The sequence below is a fragment of the Bombyx mandarina genome, chromosome 10 (genome assembly GCF_030267445.1).
Source record: "Bombyx mandarina strain Sakado chromosome 10, ASM3026744v2".
NCBI lineage: Eukaryota > Metazoa > Arthropoda > Insecta > Lepidoptera > Bombycidae > Bombyx > Bombyx mandarina.
Window position 1 is genome coordinate 4,669,257 of NC_143217.1, and position 22,723 is coordinate 4,691,979.

Consider the following 22,723-nt stretch of genomic DNA (forward strand, 5'->3'; position numbering starts at 1 on the left):
CTTAAATTTCTAGTATCAAGGCATAAGTAATACCATTTAATGTTGCATACTGTCTCTAAGTTTACCGCAAAGCAGACTTGAGTTCCGGTTTGATAGGATATAATGCAAAGGCATTCTTCTTGCTTCGGCATTCATATTAATTTTGATTGCTCTTTTTTTTCCAATAATTTAACCAGACCAAATAAAACCTTGCACATGAGACTGTATTCGTAAAATTCGGAACGTCAGAAACAATAATAAATCATAATGAAAAACGCGAAATTCAACGATAAAAATAATTTCAATTATTTCTACGACTTGCAAAAATCGAAGATAATGTTACATAAATTATATTTGAAATATTATTACAAACAAAATTCGAAACTAGTTTATCCTAAATCAAATTATTTATTTTTTCAAAAGTAAAATTTATAATTCAAATAGTTTAAAACATAGCTTAGACTTGGACTTTACATTCATGTTTAACGGAGATCACTTTGATCATAGTCAAAAAAGTAATAATAATTATGATAAATATACCATATGAACGATAAATAACACCGTTTAATAAATAATAAGCCCATAAAATTTATAAATTTGCTTGTAGGGCGTATAACGAGCCCAAAGGTGTATGTGGTGTAGATATCATTACCCTTAACATTTCTTTTGCAAATCAGTTAAGCTTTCTGATTTTAAGGAAGTGTAACCGCTATTCAATCCAATTGCAACCTGATGTATCCAGGCATTCAGGGTGCGATATTTTTTTTTTACTCAAATGGTTTCTCGAACCACCCGGTGCTAAATAGGTTTTTATTTAGTGCTTGGATAGGTGGACGGGCTCACGGTCCACTTGGTGTTAAATGGTTACCGGAGCCCATAGATATCTACAAAGTAAATGCCGCCACCCACCTTGAGATATGAGTTCTAAAGTCTCAGTACAATACAACGCCGCCCCACCCTTGAAACCGAAACGCATTACTTCAATATAGGCAGGGTTGTGTTACCTACCCGTACGGACTCACAAGACGTCCTACCACCAGTAAAGGGAGACTATAACCACTATAGGTACTACGTTATGCGAATGCGATCACCAACCTTAAGTCATTGGGTCTAAGGTTCAATTGTATAGTGTGACGACTGTCTCACCCTTCAAACTTAAAGGCATTACTGCATCGCGACAGGAATACAAGGACATACGGAGGTGATACATACCCTAGTGAGCTCACAAGACGTTTTATCACCAGTTAATATTGATGTTGTTAATGTATGTTAAGTTTAGATTTATGTAGGTAATTCTGATGAAAATAACTACACTACACGACATCTGGTTTTTGCTTGTAATATAATATCATAGCGTGAAAGGCTTTAAGGATGATTTAAGTGACGTTTCGCTTAATAAGCGACATTTAAGTCGACTATTATCAAAGCCGGCAATGTGACTTTTGGACAATTATTGATAAATCAGAAAAACGAATTATTGACTTTGTATTCCATTGGCAGTCACAAAACTCTTATGAACGACATCTTAGATAAATAACAGGTTAAGTATTAACCTTTATTTAATGCAGGTTTTGAACCGTATTCTTTGAAGGAGACGATTATATTCAAATCAATCTGTATTGACATATCAATAACATTTTTTTGTCCAAATGCACAGATTGCCAACTTTGATAATAGACGACTCATTTGTTTTTGTAAATAAAGCTCCGTTTTATTTGGTATTATTATCAAGAATTCGATGTTTTTAATTGAAATTCAATTAAGTTTACCCCATTCGAATTCCTGTCCCGCCGTCTCAATAACAGCGACTGGGCTCTGGCCCGGTCCGGGGTAGGGCGCCCGCTGTGAGCGACAGGAGTTTTTAGTGAGGTTCAATTCCCACTTACCCCACCCGCCGCGCGGATGGGGATCGGCGATTTCCTCCTGTGGAAAAAAAAACCCCATTCGAATAGCTGAAGTTTTTTTTGTTATGATATTTTTTCCACATCTTGAACTTTAAATGGATCTCCTGTAAAGTTGTATAAATGTCGCTTAACCAACACCTTTCATCCCTCGATATAATTTTTGTATTCAAACAAACACACACAGTAGTCTATCTATATTATACATTTTATTAGTACTAAATTCATATAATATAATATAGATTCACAAATAAATGGAATTTCTCACAACAATATTAATAACAATTATTCCTTTTATCATTGAAAACATGGAAAATACCTATTTGAGATAAGGAAAATAATTATCAATATTTACATATGTAAAGTCTTGGATTTCATTGTATATTATTTGTTATCTAATATTTCATTAGGAATGTTTTCAGGTGTACAAACAAACAAGCAGCTACGTTCTAGAATGTTATAGAAACATTTTCACACATCGTATGAAATTAAAAGATAAATAATGGTTGAAAGGATTTGGTTGAATTTTGTAAAAAAAATATACGTTGGACTAATACATGATACATTAACCCCTCCTGGTTAAGCCTTTGCTCACCCACCTGTCCTGGTGAAACCGGAAAGGCCTTCGGGCCACCAATAATCTTTCAATCATAAAAAAAAATACATTTTTAGCGAAAGATTTGATGCAGGCAAGATCGGATATATCTGCCATAATAAATACGACAGTACTTATATATTTGGTGGTTCGTGATTTTATTAACTGACGGATCTAGAAGTTCACTATTAGATTATACATCAGAGAGTGATTGATATAAGCAATTACGTGTTCTGAAAAAATATTTCTGAATTACAAATTGAACTCAGCAAAGTTTTGAAGTAGTCGTTACCTAAAGACTGGTATTACATAGGCGGCACGGAAAAAACACGTCCACGTTGAAACTCAGCAAACCAGCGATAAATTATGGTTTTGGATGGGGCTTCATCACCAAATGCAGAATCCATTCGGTTTTTGTGTTAAACCACTTCGAAAGTCATAATAAATCATCGCTCTTGAATTTTCTCGAGTCAATTCCATTTTCTCAACGACTAAACAAGTTTGAAAAAACCTCGTGACAAGACCGAGAATCTTTTTTAAAATAAATAAATGGCATTCGATTTTGAAAACCAAGGAGTTTTCAATTAAAAAGATTTTAATATGACAGGAACAGTGGAAATATTCCATTCCCGATACTTTTAGTGCAGCCCTCGTAGACTAGGTGGTCACCCGTCAGTATTATGAAGAATAAACTTATATATAACATATTAACTATATATTATGACTATAACATTTACATATTAACAAAGTAACATATTAATTTATTAATGTAGACGTGTTGATTATATACCATTACTGACAATTTAACGTTGAAAATCCATTTAATATTTTCTCAAAGACCTTTCTAATACTGTGCACGGTGGATTTCAATGTTTTTTGATTAAAGATATCGCGGATAACGTGGATATCGACTTTGCTTTTTTCTTTTCCCTACCTAATCGTTGGTAGCCTAAGGGGCTATTCCAACTTCACACGGACCGGTAGGTAAGCTCACGGGCTCAAACCGAGATAATTGCTAACATTAGCCCAAGGAAGATCAGTACCGAATCCACTATCGCATTGGAATCGCGTCCCACTGAGAAAATCCAGCGAGAAACTCAGTGGGCTGTGTCCATGGCCAAGTTTGCACGCTCTTCAAGCACAGTAACCGGTGCTTGAAGAGCTTAAAAGCACTGATAAAACTTTACAAATTATAATTGGTTTGAAAGCGTATGGATGGTATGTATGCGACCATGTCAACAGTAACATTTCTCTAAACACTTACTTAATTGATCTAAAAATTATATATCAGACGTCGAGTCTCGAAGAAAAAAAAAAACAAGTATAAAACATGCTTAGGTAATGGACGTTAAAATGAATGAACGATGTAGATCCCAATTTATCATGTCGGTATTTCGAAATTATTAAACAAAATGTGAAATTCACACCATACGATTCGTTTTACTGAAAACGTCATTACTATTAAAGGTGCTCTTATGAATAAATTCAACAAAAAATGTATTTCTGCCGATCATGTAGGAAGTCAGATTAATTATAAATATGTACATAAATATAATGGGTTTTATTTCCTACGCGATGTCAACCTTCATTATGAACATAAAATATGTTGTTTTTTTTTACAAAGTTTGCACGATTTTTCAAGTGTAGCATAGCTATATTACTTAAAAGCGGATTATAGAAAAATAAAGCTACGAACGAAGAAATAGAACAATTTTTACGTGTCTTAATTAACATTCAAGATAGTTCTTAGAGCCTAAAACGCATTGAGGCTCTACAATAGCGCAATTGCTATTTATATTATTACGTCCATGTACTAGATTCTATTACCGCGTTTGTAACGTAAACGCAAGATCCTAACAATTTCACAATGACTGCGCATGTTTTTGAGACGTAGAAAAAACGCACCTAACTTTCTTATTATCACGGCAGATTTAATTTGATCTATAACCAACTAAAACTTTACCGCCTCGCAGAGTTCTTTGGAGATTCTTTAATTTGCATGACGCATATTGTAAATAAAAGTTAGCACACAAATACTTTTAATACGAATTAAACTAATGATTTTACTTCATATTTTAATGTCTCAAATTGCAATGGCTAGTAAGACTGTGAAAAGCCAGGTCAATATGCACGGCTACCATGACTATACAAAAAAGAATGCTCAAACTATTGCATTCTATGCACTCTATGCACTCTCAATAATGTGAGTGAAAATTCCGAGTTTCCACAATCCAACTGATTAGATAAAAACGTTGCGCTAAATGTTTATTAACCAAATGATTTTTTTAAAAGTCAAGCGTTCTTTATTTAAAGTATTTTTTTGGCGATCGAGCGTATTATGAACGCGCATGCTTTCACTGTTCTCTCTATTTTGGTCATGGGTTTTTTCTTATTGCTTAGATGGAAGGACGAACTCACAGCCCACATGGTGTTAAGTGGTTACTGGAGCCCATAGACATCTACAACATAAATGCGCCATCCACCTTGAGATATAACTTCGAAGGTCTCAAGTATAGTTACAACGGCTGCCCCACCCTTCAAACGGAAACGCATTACTGTTTCACGGCAGAAATAGGCGGGGTGATGGTACCTACCCGTGCGGACTCACAAGAGGTCCTACCACCAGTGATATTGCTCGGTAGACCGACGGTCCTGGTCCGTGTCGTACAATTCGATTTAAAGGGCCATTCCTTATCAAAAAAATAAATAGATTTCCAACTATTTCTTGAGGTCTATGTTCCCAAAAAACTAAATCTTAACTCAACTCAGATGGCCTCTTATTAAAATTATATCTAACTCTACCGCTACTCCTAAATCGTAACGCAATCGTCCAAATAACGAATAACAGTGATATTTTAATTTACTTCATTGCACATTTTTTATTCGTATTCTATGCAATCCGCAATTTATTTGACGTTTTTTTTTTCACATATTCTCCAATACAAACAATTTTTTTTATATCGTTATGATGTTTTGTTAGGGAAACCTCTCTCCATAATCCCGAATTCTAAATTACATTACTTTCGAATTAGAATACAATTTTGCATGCATTCAAATTAACCTTATTACTCAACTACATTACGCGCCCGTTTAAGTTCGCAATTAAAAAAAACCAGCTCGTGGCATTTTTCATTAATTTTATAAAATTAGTCTTTAATAATATTACAGTCATGAAATCTCATTCAAAAATAGCATTAACTCGTAATTTAAAGACGCAGAGCAAACCCATAAACATAGTTTCACCACTTTATATTTTTATTATAAAATATTTAAATTCGGAAGTGATATTTTGAAAAACGTTTACATTAAATTTGAAACTTGGTGTGACATTTATGTCTCTGTTAGTAAGCTAACACCCCAAAGATAATGTTTTTTTTTTTTTTTTATATAATTGTAGAATGAAATAAAATAAATCTCTACGCTATTAGTATTATCGACATCGAAAATACAGTGCGCGCCTCTGTTTGTAAGTTACAAAAATACATGGCTAATACACCAAAGATAATGTTTTTTTTATTTTATTTATATCATTGTCAAATAAAATAAATCTCTACGCTATTAGTAACATCGACATCGAAAATACAGTGCGCGCGTATGACGTAATAATCCGAGTACAACGGTACAGCCTGTGGAACATGACAGCCGTCAGGCCGACGATAGCAAAAGTGTCTACCGACCCTGGCGCCCCCCCTCCGTGGCGGGCTGCCACTTCCAGCTCCCTTCACCTTCGCACCACACGCCGTAGCGCGACCAATGACCGCCCGCCCCAAGCCGGCGAAAGGTTTTATATACAAGTGGAATTCGCAGTGCCAAATTGCTATAAGTCAAAATATAGGGTAGTCTGGTGGTTCGCTCGCTCGTTGTGCAGCCGCCGATCGTGCGTCCGTCAAATATTGTAATCAATAAAATTAATTTCTTGTGCGCGTGTTTCGTGCGAGTCAGGATTAATTCGAACTTGATATCAGCAAATGCAGAGCGGCTGGCATTTATAGTAATATCGTTAGAGGCATCAGACTTTGTGTGTTAACATGGGGTGCAGTGGAAGATACTGTTTACTGACTCTGTTCTTGTGCCTAGTGACGGAACTTGCAATTGGTGTGAGAGTGGTCCCCAAACGAAAGAAAGGTAATTTTTCACTTAACACTTTCACACTTTTTTCAAATGTTGATGACTAAACAACACCCTAGCTTTTCTCATACTCACAACTACACCTGCATACTACCTACATACAACCTATCGATATTTAACAATAATGTGACATAAAAAAACGAAGACTAATTGACTCGTAAAGTTTTTCTGTTTTATTTTGTATTATATTAAAATAATGTTGAACTAAAATTCCATGTACCTAAAGTCGTTCTTGACATTTGGAAACTGTTTACATTAGGAATAAGTTCATTGATAATTTGAACGCTCACTAAATGTTGGAATGAACTCTGTTCTAAATTCCAGACATTATTATTTCATTCAGTTTTGTATAGAATTGTATTTTGTAATAAGCCACTGCTGTTTTTTAATATAAAAAAAAACAATAGCTTGTATTTGGATCAGTGTTTCAAAGAACTTGCGAAAATAGAAGAAATAAAGTTATCCACGCATATAATAATTACGGAAAAAAATAGCTCTCATTTTTCTATTGCAAATGTTTATGAATATTGTACCCAAAATTGTCTGTTTAACATTATAAATTAGTTCTTTTGATGTACTTTACTTACTTTCTTTTAATATAAATTTTACGAAATTATCTACTACCACTATACTAAGCGTAATCAAACTTTTCAATATCGATAAAATTTCCTTCATTTTTCCTCATAATCATCGATTTAAATTATAGCCATTGATGATCACGCACCTTTTATTGTCTTTACGCTGCAAACAAAATGTCTAATTATAAATAGATTTATACTCGCACTAAAGCCACGGCAAACCACTTCTACATTACTTGGCGAGATCTAAAACAGTCAAAACCGTTATCTGTCCGAAATTCTGTGTGACCACTTTTTAATTTGCTCTTCTCTTTGCTTATTTTGAATATTTTTATTATACTTTCATTATTTTGGACTAGTAGATCTAGTTAAATGTTCCTTGGTAATAAAAAAGGTATCATTAACAAAATTCCGAAGGATGGAGAGATTCCTAATTTTGTTCCTTAGAGACATATATATATCCGATTTAAGTACCGTAGTATTGTGTTTATTATCTTAAACCTCAAGTTGAATTCGGAGCCATAAAATCGGAGTCTTTATTTCCTTCGAAAATAGATGGCTTTTGCAGATATGTTCTATGGGAGAATCTGTCGAAGGCCTTCGCAGGGTAATTAAAATAATTTAACACTTTCTACTTCAGTACCATGTACTTTTTACTTTGTTTAATTAAAATGTTTCATATACATATTTCTACATATATTTATATTATACTTTTATATTTTTAATAGGGCTTTGTTATTTATACAATTCGTTTTATCTTCGTTATTTTGTACAATCAGATAACATTAAGCATAGTCATTTAAGAATAATCCTGATTAGCTGTATAACAAACTTTCTTTTTTATTTTAAATTTACTTTTTATAGTTTCGTGTATCTTCTCTGAATAAAAACTTTGCTTTAAATCTAAAATTATTCACACCCTGAGATTCCGAGATTACCGAACTTAATTCTTAAATACTATAGATGTACATATTTTATTATCTTACTTAAGCCATCAAGAAAATGGTAAGCAAAACTAAATTGCGATATAGACTCTGCTTATGGAAAGTTAATCTTATAACAAGCAATTCGTAGAAAAGCATTTATCGGTATATACACATGTGGCTCCAATGAGAGTTAGTATGACAGTGTTTTAAATTTCACGGACAATAGATACTTCGCTCTAAAAATGTTTTAGTACATAAACGTGAGTGCAGCACTGTGCTTAAAAGATTAGTTCCTTGTTTTTTTAATTTTCAATTATATTTTTGAAACCAGTTAGTCATTTACTCTACAATCTACGTTCTAGACCAAATGACGTATAAAATAGATATGAATCAGGCAAAGTAAAATAAATTTCACTGTCTACATTCGTCTGTATCTAATCTTTACGTTATCAAGCTCAAAGCATAGCCAGAATGAGTTGATACTGATTCGTTGTGACTTGTAGAGTAGGATGCCTGTTGTCCCTGTGCAATTAAGTCTTCGACCTCAGACATCAAGGCTGACCTTGAACTCGCACTCGCCTCAAGTACATTTAAAGATATACATACCTAGTCCTTAGTCTCTGACTGAGATAATCATTAACATCATTCTTCATCAACTTACGGTACCTTTACGATACACTCGAATCTTTCGTGCAACAATAATTGCCTTCGTTAAGAAGACGATTATCACAAGAGCCTATAATTCAGTTAAGTAAATATAATAAGCATATAAAACATAAATATAAAAGAAACAATTAAAAAAACAACAATTAATAAGCAAATTATACGATATGACGACATAGATAGGATATACTCTCAGGAGAGAGTCCACAGGTATCCCGAAGCAGGTCCCGAGTGAACCCCTAGGGCAACCGGAATATAGATCGTGCCAAGTATATCTGACGGCGAACTGTGGTAGCGGAGATGAAAACAATCGGGGTAGCCTGACCCGGAGTAAAGTCCGTGGCCTAAGACTGATCGCACGGGCTCTCGCAGATCTCTGCCCCGTTTGGGGCCTTAGGACCTTAAACAACAAATATGACAATATATCATAAACTCATAAACGAAAAGCCTACAGAAATACATTTAGATTTGGTCGGCAGCTTATACAATTTATATTTCTAAGAAATAAGTAAATTCTTCTTTTGATTTAGACCAGGTCTGTCGTGCGTTTTTATTATGAATAAAACATTGTAACAACAAATTAAGGTTTCATACGAAACATTCAACACAAAAATTCTTACGGATAACTTCCTGTCATCGCGGCATTTACCGTCATCGTCACAGACATCGTAACCTCATTAAATAATACCAGTTTTTTTCAATAAGGATCGTGCGAAGAAGCGCGAACGTCGAGTTTGGACATCCAAATAATCACACTTTCCTTTTCGGTCTAACGCGAGAAACAGAGACAAAAAAGCCTCCAGAGAAACTCAACGCCGCCGTTCTCGGAGACTTATCCGTTAATCTTAATGCATTTAAAAAGTGAGATTGAAATATAAGCGAGAGTGCGACCGGTTTGCAAAGCGAGTACTGCACGGTTTTCCATGATTTCCAAACAATTAATCTCGTACGTGTCTAAGTGGTATCTGGATGAGGATCTATTAAGTATCGATGCACCGTTCTTCGATAATAATACGTCAGGTTATCGGTAACCAAAAATACGTGCAAACTTAACTTCTTGGCGTAGAATAAGTCGAAAAAAATAGAAACTGGAGAAATTCGTTTACAGAACAAAAAGATTTGCAAATATGTTTTTTTCTTCTTTAAGTCAATTTCCTTTGTCGCGTGCGTAGTTCTAAAATAGTGCTTAGATAGTAATAGAGCTGGAGTATAAATTGGAAATTGGGAAATATCTTAAAACACATTTGCATCTAAGTTTTTATCCACACAAATACAACTAGAACAGTTTCGTAAGTAAAATTCTGCAAAACTATCATAAAAATCATGTGACTATAATATTTCTTATTACATCACCTCAAGGGAAACTATATAAAAGCGACAGTGACTTAGAAATGTCCAAATTTGAATGCATAATAAAGTTGTTATTGCTTGCTAGGGCTGACAACACATTCTTAGTGCAATAAAACTAGATTCTATACCAGCAATATTTGACAATTAGTCTACGGGACGAAAAAAACTAGATTAAATAACAATTCGACATGTTTCTTTCATAATTGATTTTTTTAATTGCTTAGTCAGGCGAATAATATCATGGCCGTCCGGTATAAAGTAGTTCCTGGAGTCCATATTGAGACTTGAACTACATGTCTCAAAGAGGGCATTTGGGTTGTGATATTTAAGGGTGAACTCATTCACTTGTCTAAGGAATAGAAAGAAATAGAAAAAGAAACAAAAAAATATAAAATACAGAATATACAAAAAACTCTGTCTCAAATAAAACTTCTCACTGCGCAACAAATGCTTCATAATAATTTGTTCCACAAATAAATGCACTTTGAGTATCATTCAAAGTTTGAGAGATGACAAAAAATATTCACCACGGCAACCCTACTACTAGCTATGACACCCAAAGCGCAACATGCTCATGAATGTGAAATGAATTTAAAGTAATACGACACAATCGGAAAAAAATCTAACTTTTGTGCACTATTCTTGGAATTTCGAATAAAATATTCACTTTCTATGAGACGAAATGCGTTGTATGAATCTAAAACGGTTGTTTTATTCAATGCTTATTACATTACGTGCAATAAAAATATCTACACGTCTCTTTCCTTTTACGGGTAAACATATTGTTATTTCGAAGGTTAGACGACCTTTAGATCTCAATTAATAACATCGCAACCGAAATCTGCGTACAAAACCACAAGATTTGTATAATTTTGAACGCATTATATACTATAGCTTTATAGTTATGCGCATGTACAGCTGTCGTAAAGTGACTACTAATCTAATTTTCATTGAATTCTAGATTTTCATGAAAATTATCTCATACAAGCTTTTAAATATTTTTTCTAGAATACATAGGTACAACGCATAGCTACAATAGGTACAAACAAAAATTCACAAACAAACAAATCTAGAATACTTTTGAGATGTTTCAGTGCACGCAGAGGATGTTAATGACGGCCTATTACCAAATTATGATATTGTTAGAGGCATTAATAACGATCCCGCTAGACTGCCTGTGTTAACTAAAAAAAAAAACCAAATCACGGTCACAGTAAATCATTCGTACATTTACTATAATCTACACGAATCAAGTCATAATGTGTTATTGCGATACGTAACACACAGCATTTGTTTGAACTTTATAACCGTAAAGAATTTTGTTTCGATTTCTTTGCTGATTCTAGTCTAACGTAATGAGAGTTTTTATTTCGTTGTGTAATTTAATACAGGGTCTTATTTCGGATACGAAACCTGAAACTAATTTGCAACAAACCATAATACAGTCAATCGTATACATTTTGTTGGCTGTCTACTAATAACTCCTGCAAAAGGTTACATACGTCTGCGGCCACAATAAAGATTATCGCGAAAATTTTGACCATGAAAAATACGTTCAAGAGCGAACTATATAATAGCCAACTGCATTATGCTTCTCGATCGCTTACATCTCTGAAAAATCGTCGAGCTGTCAAGGGCGGCTCTTAACCGACTAAAGCTCACGTTCAATGAAGCCAACTGGTGAACAAGTCAATGCATTGTGTGTTTCCATGTACCTTAACTCACTATCGTCTTAATTTAAATATACTGTATACAGTCCACTAACCAACGAAACGACAGGTTAGTGGATTTTTACAAAAAAAACGAGAGCGATACTCTCATGAGGGCAATACCCTAAAGTTCTTTTCATAACCCCCCTATTGGGAGAAAATGACCCGGAACCCAAGGAAAGCCGTATTTTATATATTTTTATATAAAGGCGCCAACGACCATTGATTGTATCACCCGCCCATAAACACGGCCCACTGAGTTTCTCGCAGGATCTTCTCAGTGGGTCGCGTTTCCAATCCGGTGGTAGATTCTGCGAAGCACTACCCTTGCTAGAGCCGTTGTTAGTAACACTCCAGTTTGAGCCCCGTGAGCTCACCTACACGTCAAGGAAAAGCTTGTAACTATGGGCTGTGAGCTCGTCCACCCATCTAAGCCATAAAAAAAAAGCTGAAATAGCCTCTCAAGGCTATCAGCATAAGTAGGAAAAAAAAGGTATCACCCGTCCGCCTCTCCTCGCTGAGCATTACTCGCCCACCTGTCCTGGTTATGAAACTGAAAAGGCTTCTGGACCACCAGTGATCCTTCCTTCCAGCTCACCTGATTGAGGGTGGTCACCATTACGATTATCAATTCTGTAATGTAGAGGATAATTTTGTCCTTCATCGAACAAACATAATATAGTTACCAATAACGGCATGGCAATAATGTTATTTTAATTGAAAACAGAGTAATAAATCTGTTGAGCCTGAACATTTTACCGGAATATTATTTTAAATTTAGCTTGAGAAGTTCAATTTATAGTTCAGTTCAAAAAAAATGGTAACACTCACTTTCGTTGATCTAAATTATTCTAAACACATTTATACAACTTAGCATTCTGAATAAATATTCTAAACACAAAATGAATTTCACCAAAAAGCCAACGTACGGTTCCGTGCTGGTGAATTCCAATTAAATTTTCACTCGTTTAATTTCCATTGAAGCTGATTGTGACATCTGGTGTATTATTTATTAACTCTACTAAATCAATTTGACGTAGAAAAACTTAGTGCATTAACTTAATACCTCCTGACGAACTACATTCAAGATGAAGGAGCGCTCAGTAGGTTATTAATTTTTACTTTAAACTATTTTTGTTTCATTCATAAAAATGCATACGCGTCAAATACACAGTTAAGTCACGAACAAAAAATACCGTTAAAGATATGTGAATTTCAAATTAGTCAATTAAGATTATAAACGGAATAATCGTGCGAACTAGTTTATGAATCAACGTTATTCAAGGATATATATGCTTTATATCATAAAATAAACATTTAAAAGAACAAAACTACTTTTTTTTTTCGAGACTAAATCTCAGGAAAATATGCATGTTACAGATATATTGCGATTTCCGCGATAAGGAATTATAAATTTAGGAACTCTTTCATGGTTGGATGGCGTATTTATGATCTAGAACGGTTATGTAGTGCATCCCTGATTCTGTTTGTTAATCATCATTATCCTGCCTTTCTCGCAGTCACCTGGAGTCGGCACAACATGTTTTCTCCTTCCATACTCCTCTATCATATACCATTTCTTCACTCACTTCCCTCTTACACGGATAGTCTTTCACGCAATCCATCCATTTCTTCTTAGATCTACCTCATCCCCTATAGCCTTCCACGTTCATAGCTAACACTCTCTTACCAACCTCATTTTGTCTCATTACATGTCCATACCATCCCAAGCGCGAACTTCTCAGCTTCTCTGTCACAAGTGCCACTTTCAGACTTCCTCTAACATATTCATTCCGTATTCTATCCATTCTCGTTACTCCACACATCCATCGCAATATTCGCATCTCTGCTGCATGCAATAGCCTTAATATTTACTTTTAATATTTACTTATAATTTAAATTTCCAAATATTCCATTTGTTTGCTATTGATGTATTATATCAAACGTGCTTCACACTCATACGCGGCAGGTTCGGGTCTGATGCCCATTGTATTTAAGTTAATATACATATTTACAAACGAACATTTTTTTTTGTTTATTTCATTCATCAATCTCCATTATTATTTCAAACAAAGTTAAATTTTAATTCCTTTTCCTGTGTTAATGCGATAAAATATTAATTAAGCACTGTCAGTGACCCTAATACATTTTAATATACTTACAAGGCTGTTTGCAATTGGTCTTAAAATGGTATTTTTAAATAAGAACCGACAAGTTTACTGTTATTATATTTATTAATGTAGAATAATACACAGTACTCTCTATTTTGGCTTAATTCTGTGTCCCAAATAGTAAGAGTAGAGTGACCATAATTCGTATGCACATCGCAAAATCTTCAAAAAGTGGGGAGGTTAAATTCGCTCTGTGATGGGCTTAGACTTCGTATATAGATTAATACTAACCAGGTCCTAAGATGATCAGCCTAGATAATAATACAGTAATATAACCGTAGAATTCCACGAAACGTGATCGTCTATCGAATAAAAAGTTTAATAGACATTCTGATGACACACATTCTGACATTCTGATTCATGATGTTTCAATAACAAAAAGAAATGTGCTTTATATAAAGATATCTGATGTGATGAAATTCTTTTTTTTTATTGCTAGATGGGTGGACGAGCTCACATCCCACCTGGTGTTAAGTGGTTACTGGAGCCCATAGACATTTACGACGTAAATGCGCTACCCATCTTGAGATATAAGTTCTAAGGTCTCAGTATAGTTACAACGGCTGCCCCACCCTTCAAACCGAAACGCATTACTGCTTCACGTCAGAAATAGGCAGGTCGGTGGTACCTACCCGTGCGGACTCACAAGAGGTCCTACCACCAGTAATTCGTATTCGCTAAATCGCAAAACTCGAAAAACAAGAATCTTATGAACTACTTTCTTGAATTATTGTATCTTATTATATTTCGTCAACGACACGTGAATTCAAAGTAACACCCTGCAACAGACGGTTGCTAAATATATTAACCAATTAGAAGCACTGATCAGGAATGCGCATACTCTGTTAATTGGAACGGTAGGTCAGAAAAAAAGCAGCTAACAGGAACTCGAGTAAATAGTTGTATCGAATATGCGTTTCTATAAGTTTAACGGAATTTCTTTAATGACAAAACTGCATTTCCCGAATAATGCGTTAACTTTTTTAACCAAAAAAGTTACTTGTAGGTATGTAAATACCCAAATGATCTTACTGATTGAAATCATCTTACGTTACATGATATTCTGGTCTCTCTAGCCAAACGTAACTGTTTATAGGATCTGACTGACTGGACTGACTCGATGATGCAGTAGTTAGTGGCCCTAACTGTTGCGCCGATAGTCCTGGGTTCGATTCCCATGAACAGGTCTGTTTGCTCTTTGTCTGCGTGTTTAGTATCTATATACGTACGTAAGTATGTATGCCAGTCTCTGATAATACAGGGAATCCTAATTTAGGGCCGGATGACCGTGCATCTTTTGTTCCCAGTTATTTATTTATAATATAAAAAAATCTGTGAGAGGTGACTTTCAATCTTAAGCAAACAATACCCCGTGCCTACTAAAAATTACAACTCTACATTTTTTTTTTATATTTATCCTTTATTCAATACGTTTCTTTCGCTTCCAGTAACGGTATATTGAGACCGTACAGTAAAAACCATACGAATAGCATACAAAAAAATACAGATTTAAACATTTTACTAAATTACACCATTGTATATTGCAATTTATTAATGTGTGGGCGAAACTTAACAACGTGTTTTAGAACAAAGATTAATGAACAGAAGTAGAGACCAAGTCGTGTTTGATTTCTCTTAATGTGTATTAGGAACATTATGTACATACATATGCTAGTGAAAAAAAATTTCCTATGTCCTTTAAAATTACTAAGAACAGCAGTCGGCGTATTAAATTTAAGCTTTGTTCCCATACGACAAAAATTGATCTTTAATTTTCCATGTGTGCAATATTAGAATAATTCTTAGAAATTATAAAAATGTAGTGATTAATAAGAAGCTTTTGATTTCATTTCAATATAAAATCAAAATCTACTACATTATATCCGATTAATGTAAACTATTTAGTATGTAAATTTCTTATCTATTCTATTCACAGCTAAGTTTTATTTATTTAAGTTACTAATAACTTAGCATCAGGAACAATGCAGCATGTACTGTAATCTTTGAGCCTTTAATTGTGATTATAGTTTCACGCCGGTCACCGTCCTCGTCGAATCCGTCGCTTGCGATGAAGGGCTCGACGAGTGAATTAATCCATAGACACAGCCCACTGAGTTTCTCGCCGAATCTTCTCAGTGGATCGCGTTTCCGATCCGGTGATAGATTCTGCGAAGCACTGCTCTAGCTAGGGCCAGTGTTAGCAACACTCCCGATTAGAGCCCCGTGAGCTTACCTACACGTCAAGGAGAAGCTGAAATAGCCTCTCAAGGCTTTCAGGATATGTAGGAAAAAAAAAATAGTTTCACAAATAAATATATAAAAAAAAAACAATAAAATCCCACGAATAATATCCTAAATCCCACAAAGTGAACAAACATATCAATCACATCGCCTACATTATCAATAAAAATATTACGAAAATGTAAGAAATCTCATGTCGACCGAATTTCGTAAAACGACCCAAACGAGAACACGATTTGGCATCGTTCTTACAATTTGCAATGCACCACAAATCTAATTCACCGTTACGTATATGATTTATGCACAGTACAGATCATTTTGGACTACACCTAATTAATGTTACCAATTCGCACATGACATAATCGACTCGTGTCAAAATCACACATTACAGTATCGCAATAAAATCTTCGCTTTCGCTTTAAAATCATAAACCATTCGTATCTCGGTGTCATAGACAGGGTACCTAATTACAATTTATGGAAAATGTACTTAAAATGCGTCCGAAGCACGTAAAACTGCATTACAATACAATGCCTACGACGACTTCGTTACGTCACTAAGCACCACACGAACCGTGCAGTGTGGGAATATTGTTTTTACGAGTCTTAAGGAATACAATAAACCCGGAGGTCACAATGGGTTTTATTTTCTTTTAAGTCCGTCTTGGTGCGGCTGAGAGAGTGACTTTGCGTGTTACGGTATGCCTGATAATGCGTATTCAGTTTTAAAACGATGTTGCTGTCAGCGCTACAAGCTTACTCGCGATGGACAATTTTAAACTTTCTCTGAGAGACTAGAATCAGTGGCAGGCAATGGTCAGATTTCCCGTCCTCGCCGTGTCGCTTCATTGAGCTTATAACACTGTTAGGTAAACGCAACATAATAAATATCAGGTCTAAGCCGCGGACTAATTGAATCCTAACGCTCACTTTCTGTGGATTATAATATCCTGTATCATTAATGTTCGCTTTGACTAGTAATAACATTGAATTGGAAATGCATTCAAATAAATTTTGTAAATGAACATGTGAGTTTTAGTTTGGCTGTAATAATTTCATGGTCTACCACATGTTATGTGAATATAGGACACCATAGATACTACAATGTGAATACATTGAAATCTCTATATCGCCTCTACCTCAGTATTCGGATCGGAACGTGCGCTTAGTCGTAAAATGGCCAGATATCTAATGCTTAATTGAACCCATTGAAACATCCCATAACCAATGCTTAAGATAGAAGCAAAGAAAAAACGCTCTTAAGAACGTTACATAATAACGCTAATGAAAACAAGACGTATTAGGCTTTTATGAATTTATTTGTAATAAAAAAATAAAAATAGAAAGTGATGAGCTAGTTCCGTTTCATGTCACGGAAATAATCGGCTAAATCGTAATCGATTGTCTAATGTCGAATCGCGCGTTTCTTTCTTCGACACGTCCGTTCAGTGACGGGGCTAGGTCAAGAGCTGTTCGGTGACCATGGCATCGAAACTTCGTACTCTCGTCTGCCCGTCATCGGACCTGAATTGACAGCTTAATTGTTTGAACGCGATATCAAATAGACTGTAGCCGAGGTTAATATCAAACGTAATAATCGAAAACTGTTTTTATTTATTTACTAGCTGACCCGGCTGACTTCGTAGTGCTTCAATCGATAAATAAAATACCTAAGCTTTTGTATAAAATTAAAACAAACAAAAGGAATTTGTCCGACGGAGAACACATCAAAAGAAAAACAAAATTGTTATTTTAATTTAGTTCCGAGCATTTTCATATTTATCTACCTTTTAAACCTTCTCTGGACTTCCACAAATAATTCAAGACCAAAATTAGTCAAATCGGTCCAGCCTTTCTCAAGTTTTAGCGAAACTAACGAACAGCAATTCATTTTTATATATATAGATTCATAAGCATTAGCGAAAATTTCGAAATTGTCTCGTTTCATTGTGATACAAAAATTAAATCAATCGAAAATAATACGTTCCAATTAAAACGACGATTTCGAACTATAAACGCCAACAGCCTGAATTATGTCAATTACCATTACGGTTTGATTGATTGCGATTTATAAAATTTTCATACCATTAAATGACTAAGGATCGTTTTTTTTAACATTTCCAAATCGGGAATACGCTATACCACGCCTACGACAAAAAATCATTCGCGTCAACTACACATGTTTCGTAATTCAATCGATTTGACGTATAAAAGGCAACACATAAATTCTATTCAGAAATGTAATTCGGTATTTATTGGTTCAAACTATTATATACTTATTATCGAGAACAGCTGGTGCGTTGGAATTCTTTATTACCATCATTGACAAGGTAAGCATCTAGCATTTTTTAAGTATACCAATATTTTATGTATCCGATCATTAAAAAGAACATTTACTTAAATACATTGAAATATGCTATAGGATAGGATAACATCACTACCACAATTATTCTTTAAAAAAGATTCAACCAGTATACCTCTGAGAAGATTATCAGAATAGCAAATTAAAAGTGATAAAAATGTGTAGAAGACTTTATACCAACTATATCTAATATGTTTTAATGTATACATGATAGCATACCGTCTCTAGTTTAAATGAAAAATAATTTTAGGTCACGACGCCGATCGTGAAACTTACGTTAATGAAATTAATGACTCCAAAAGAGAAAATTTGACGAACTATACCCGACGTATCAAATCGTCTTCTCGCATTAAAACTGTATAATCTCAAAACTTACTAATTTTGCAGGAGAGTGTTTTGAAGGCTTAACATAATGTAATAATTTTAATATTAATCATCTATGCAACATTCATTTTTTATTTTTTACCAGTTGACATTATCTGTCTTTTAAAGTAAGATAAAATTAAGTATTAATTTTGTTAATAGTAGTCAAAATATAGATAAACTAAAAAAAAAAAAAAAAAATAAGCTACGCTCTTTTGACAGTATTTATGAGAAAAATACTGGTGATACCAAATGATTCTGCAAATTAACTCAATTTCGAATTTTTTTTTAAATTGTACACTTTTAATGCGAAAAGACGAAATATAACGGCTATATATGTAAATGTATTTCAAATTTACCGTAGCTTCTTTTTTACGATTCTTCGCCAGCAATCCGACTTGTCCGACACCGTCTCGATTATTAACACTTTCACTGATTTTATGTAACGTCATTGTAACTGGTCCACAAACTGATCAAGCGTCATTAAGGAACTGATGTCTCATTAATTTATCGCGGCCATTTCATTAATAGAACTTGGAATATTGATGTTTTTTTTTTGGTATTTGACTATTGACACCTTTAGAATAAACTTACATGAGATTTATTGTTATGTTGCTGTGTTGTAAAAATGTATCACAAATGAATTTTCTAAATAAAAAAAAAACCTTTATTACCTTGTGTTAAATTCATATGTCAATAATTATATAGAAATTTAAATTTTTGATAGCTAGAGAGACCGTAATTGTCCCGCCCTAATGTATCCATTCGCTCCACTATCAGCATTGCTTACACTTCTAAGACTAAATATAGCAGCGTTTATAGCGACTCCAAGCTCACCCACTGATCCTAACGAAGCTGACCTCCAAGCCACCAGAACAACCTCCATGTCAAAAAAATAGAATCATATATAAAAAAAAGACGTGTGGCACTCGGGGACTGCCGCGCTAAAGCTATTGCAAAGCATTTTTTATCAACTTATTCAATTACCATTAGACAATAATGATTTAATTAAAACAATAATAAAAATAAGACCACTCTATATTTATAAACATTAACAAAAGCAAAACATTAACTGTCCCCTTCACACTCATAAGCTAGACCGCGTGAGAGAGAGATGGGCAGACTTTTCATGATGCTCATGCAGTGCGACGTCACGCCGCGCGCTTATTCACAAACACTACACCAGCGCAACGTGTGAATGTGTTGAACGCGAGCTACATAGTAGGCGTAGTCAGGCTATTTTCGTTACGTTTCGTTACGTTATTTCTTGATTCAGTCGCCGCGCTCAAGGCCCGCGATAGAAGCTATCCAATAGCTTAAAAACTACCTAATCATTTTGATCACAATACAAAATTCATGTTCAAAACACATACGTATAGTAGAAAATGATCTTTAATAACTTTAATGAAATCAACTTTTACTTTATACAATATTCATATCATAGTTGTTCATATAACAAATAAAAATAGAAGCAAAAGTATCGTTGAAAATTCTTGCAGAACTGAAATTTACGAAATTTTATGTAACAAACACAAATTACTGAAGCATTAAAACTGTTTCATAAAACAACAAAGTGGAACATTTTGTCAACTGAAAAACCGTGATTGTCGTTTTCAAAGAGATCTTTTATTTAATTTTACGAATAGTTTTTTTTATTTTTTTATTTCAAATTCATTATGAGTTACAGGATCACTCGATGCTAAATATTATCTAACGCAGTAATTTCGGTCAACTTTTTCATGCAATAGATACATTTTCGATTTCTTATGAAATTATCTGGAAGAGGCTTAGAGGTAGATCATCACAGTTGCAATATTTCTTTACTGTATTCCATTTACTTAATAAACTAATAATAAGCTTTACGAAAACAATTTGACTAATCTTCTTTTTGACTGTCAACTATTCCCGTCACAACAATTTTTTTTATCTTTTGGCACTTCTAGATTTGTATCTTTGAACATTCATCATCCGGAAAATATGATTTTTGTTGCTATGAAAGGGGTCATTTCTTTACATACCGGTCAGATTTAGAATTCCGTAATGTTTTTTAAGATTTATCATCTCGACAAGTGTTCGTAGATAATACACATCGAGGTGCAGCTACAGTGGAAGATCTGCCTTAAAGCGTAATTTTTCAAATTTGCGTAGCGCTAATCAGTAGTCTATAACCAATGACTAGCACGCAGAGAAAAAAAAGGTAAAGAAAAAAGATGTGATATGAGAACAAATACAGGGATGTATTTGGTTCACTGTATTTTATTAATTCAACTTTTCGGCATTTTCATCGCCTTTACTAAGATTTCCTTAAAAAGCGACAATTATGTGAATCCACTTAAATACCCATAATTTCAAATGGCATCGCTTTTTAATGGACACATTATACATTCTTCTCAATGGGTATTCCCAAAAACTTTGTTTCTTTTTGCCAAGTACAAATGCTTAGCTTACTGAAGCATTTCATTAATATATTTTTATAAATAACTGTAGTTCAAATCATTATTAACCTGATTTAATAGATAGCTATTGTGTTTTTATAATAAGCAATCCACTTAAGGTCGAATCGACTACTAAGTAAGAAGTTAATTAACTTGTCTATAACATTGAAAACTACTGCCTCTCTAAGTGATTCACGTTCAAGACGAAAGTGCTTAATTGACTGGTCTAGTGACTCTTTATTTTCCATTTAAGGGACACACGACTGGAACCTGCCAAGATTCAAAGACGTTTAAAAACAACTCTTTTTGCCAATAAATAGTACTAGATGATGAGGTTTTTTTTTTGATAACGCCATCTTGTTGTGCCTTTAAAGCGGTTAGTTGCCCTCAATAGTATTATTATTCGCCAATAGATGTCGGGAAGAATTGATTATTGAAAACACGAATCAACATTTTCTGAAAATATATCGTAGCTAGATCGGTTTATCGCCCGCAAAATCGCATGTATATTAAATTTTATGAAAATCGTTGGAACCGTTTCCGAGACTCAGATTATATATATATTAATATACAATAATTGTTCGTTTAAAGGTATAAGATTTCAATCAGTAGCTTTCATAATTTTGTATACAGACCTTCCTGCGGACACACGTGCTTACTTGATTGCGTAAAGAGGAATAAATAAAAAAAAAAACATGTTATTGACAAGCAACTGGTTCAAGAACGTGTGCGTTCTTGGCCACTTTTACTTTCGCCAAACTGGTGCAGTCGAGTGCGTTGACTGGTGGTGCAACGGGTTCGCACTGGACCACTGGTAGCAAGGTTGAGAAATATCGCTAAACTGGTCTTACGTATTTGCCGTGATACACTATGAGAACTACAAATGAATGCACCGCATTCTGTTCACATCGATCTTTGAACACAAGTTTATAGATTACAACACAATGATTTATATCTATCGGATCTAATTTATTTCTTTTTTGGTTTCAGGTAATCGACGCTTCCAGCATACCAAACCGCTAAGTCCAATGACAAACTGAAACTGATTATAATCACTACATTTATAAAATAATTGTTTATAAGGCCACAGTAACGATTACACATAATAATGGTAGACCGCGTTAATATAATTATGTGTATGATTACGAAACCAACTATCCAATTCCGGTGCGGGTGCAGACGCAAGGGGAAACCGCAAAAACTCGGAATTGTAATATTGTAAGCAAATGGACACAAATTCTATTATAATTTCCGGGCCATAAGGTGCACCTTGTTGTGAACAAGGGCGCACGAAATACGTGGTGGTGACTTGTTTCACGACGA

At 34.3% G+C, this 22,723-nt stretch overlaps 1 protein-coding gene across 2 annotated transcripts in view; it reads left to right on the forward strand.

The window, feature by feature from the left end:
* The first annotated feature begins 6,214 nt into the window (after positions 1–6,214).
* Positions 6,215–22,723, forward strand: part of LOC149502146 (multicopper oxidase 3-like) — a 63,868-nt gene continuing 47,359 nt past the window's right edge. For both annotated transcript variants that reach the window (XM_089730226.1, XM_089730225.1), the window contains exon 1: positions 6,215–6,600. In XM_089730226.1, coding sequence (XP_089586352.1) covers positions 6,504–6,600 — 97 coding nt within the window. In that variant the 5' untranslated portion in view covers positions 6,215–6,503. The remainder of the gene's footprint in view (positions 6,601–22,723) is intronic.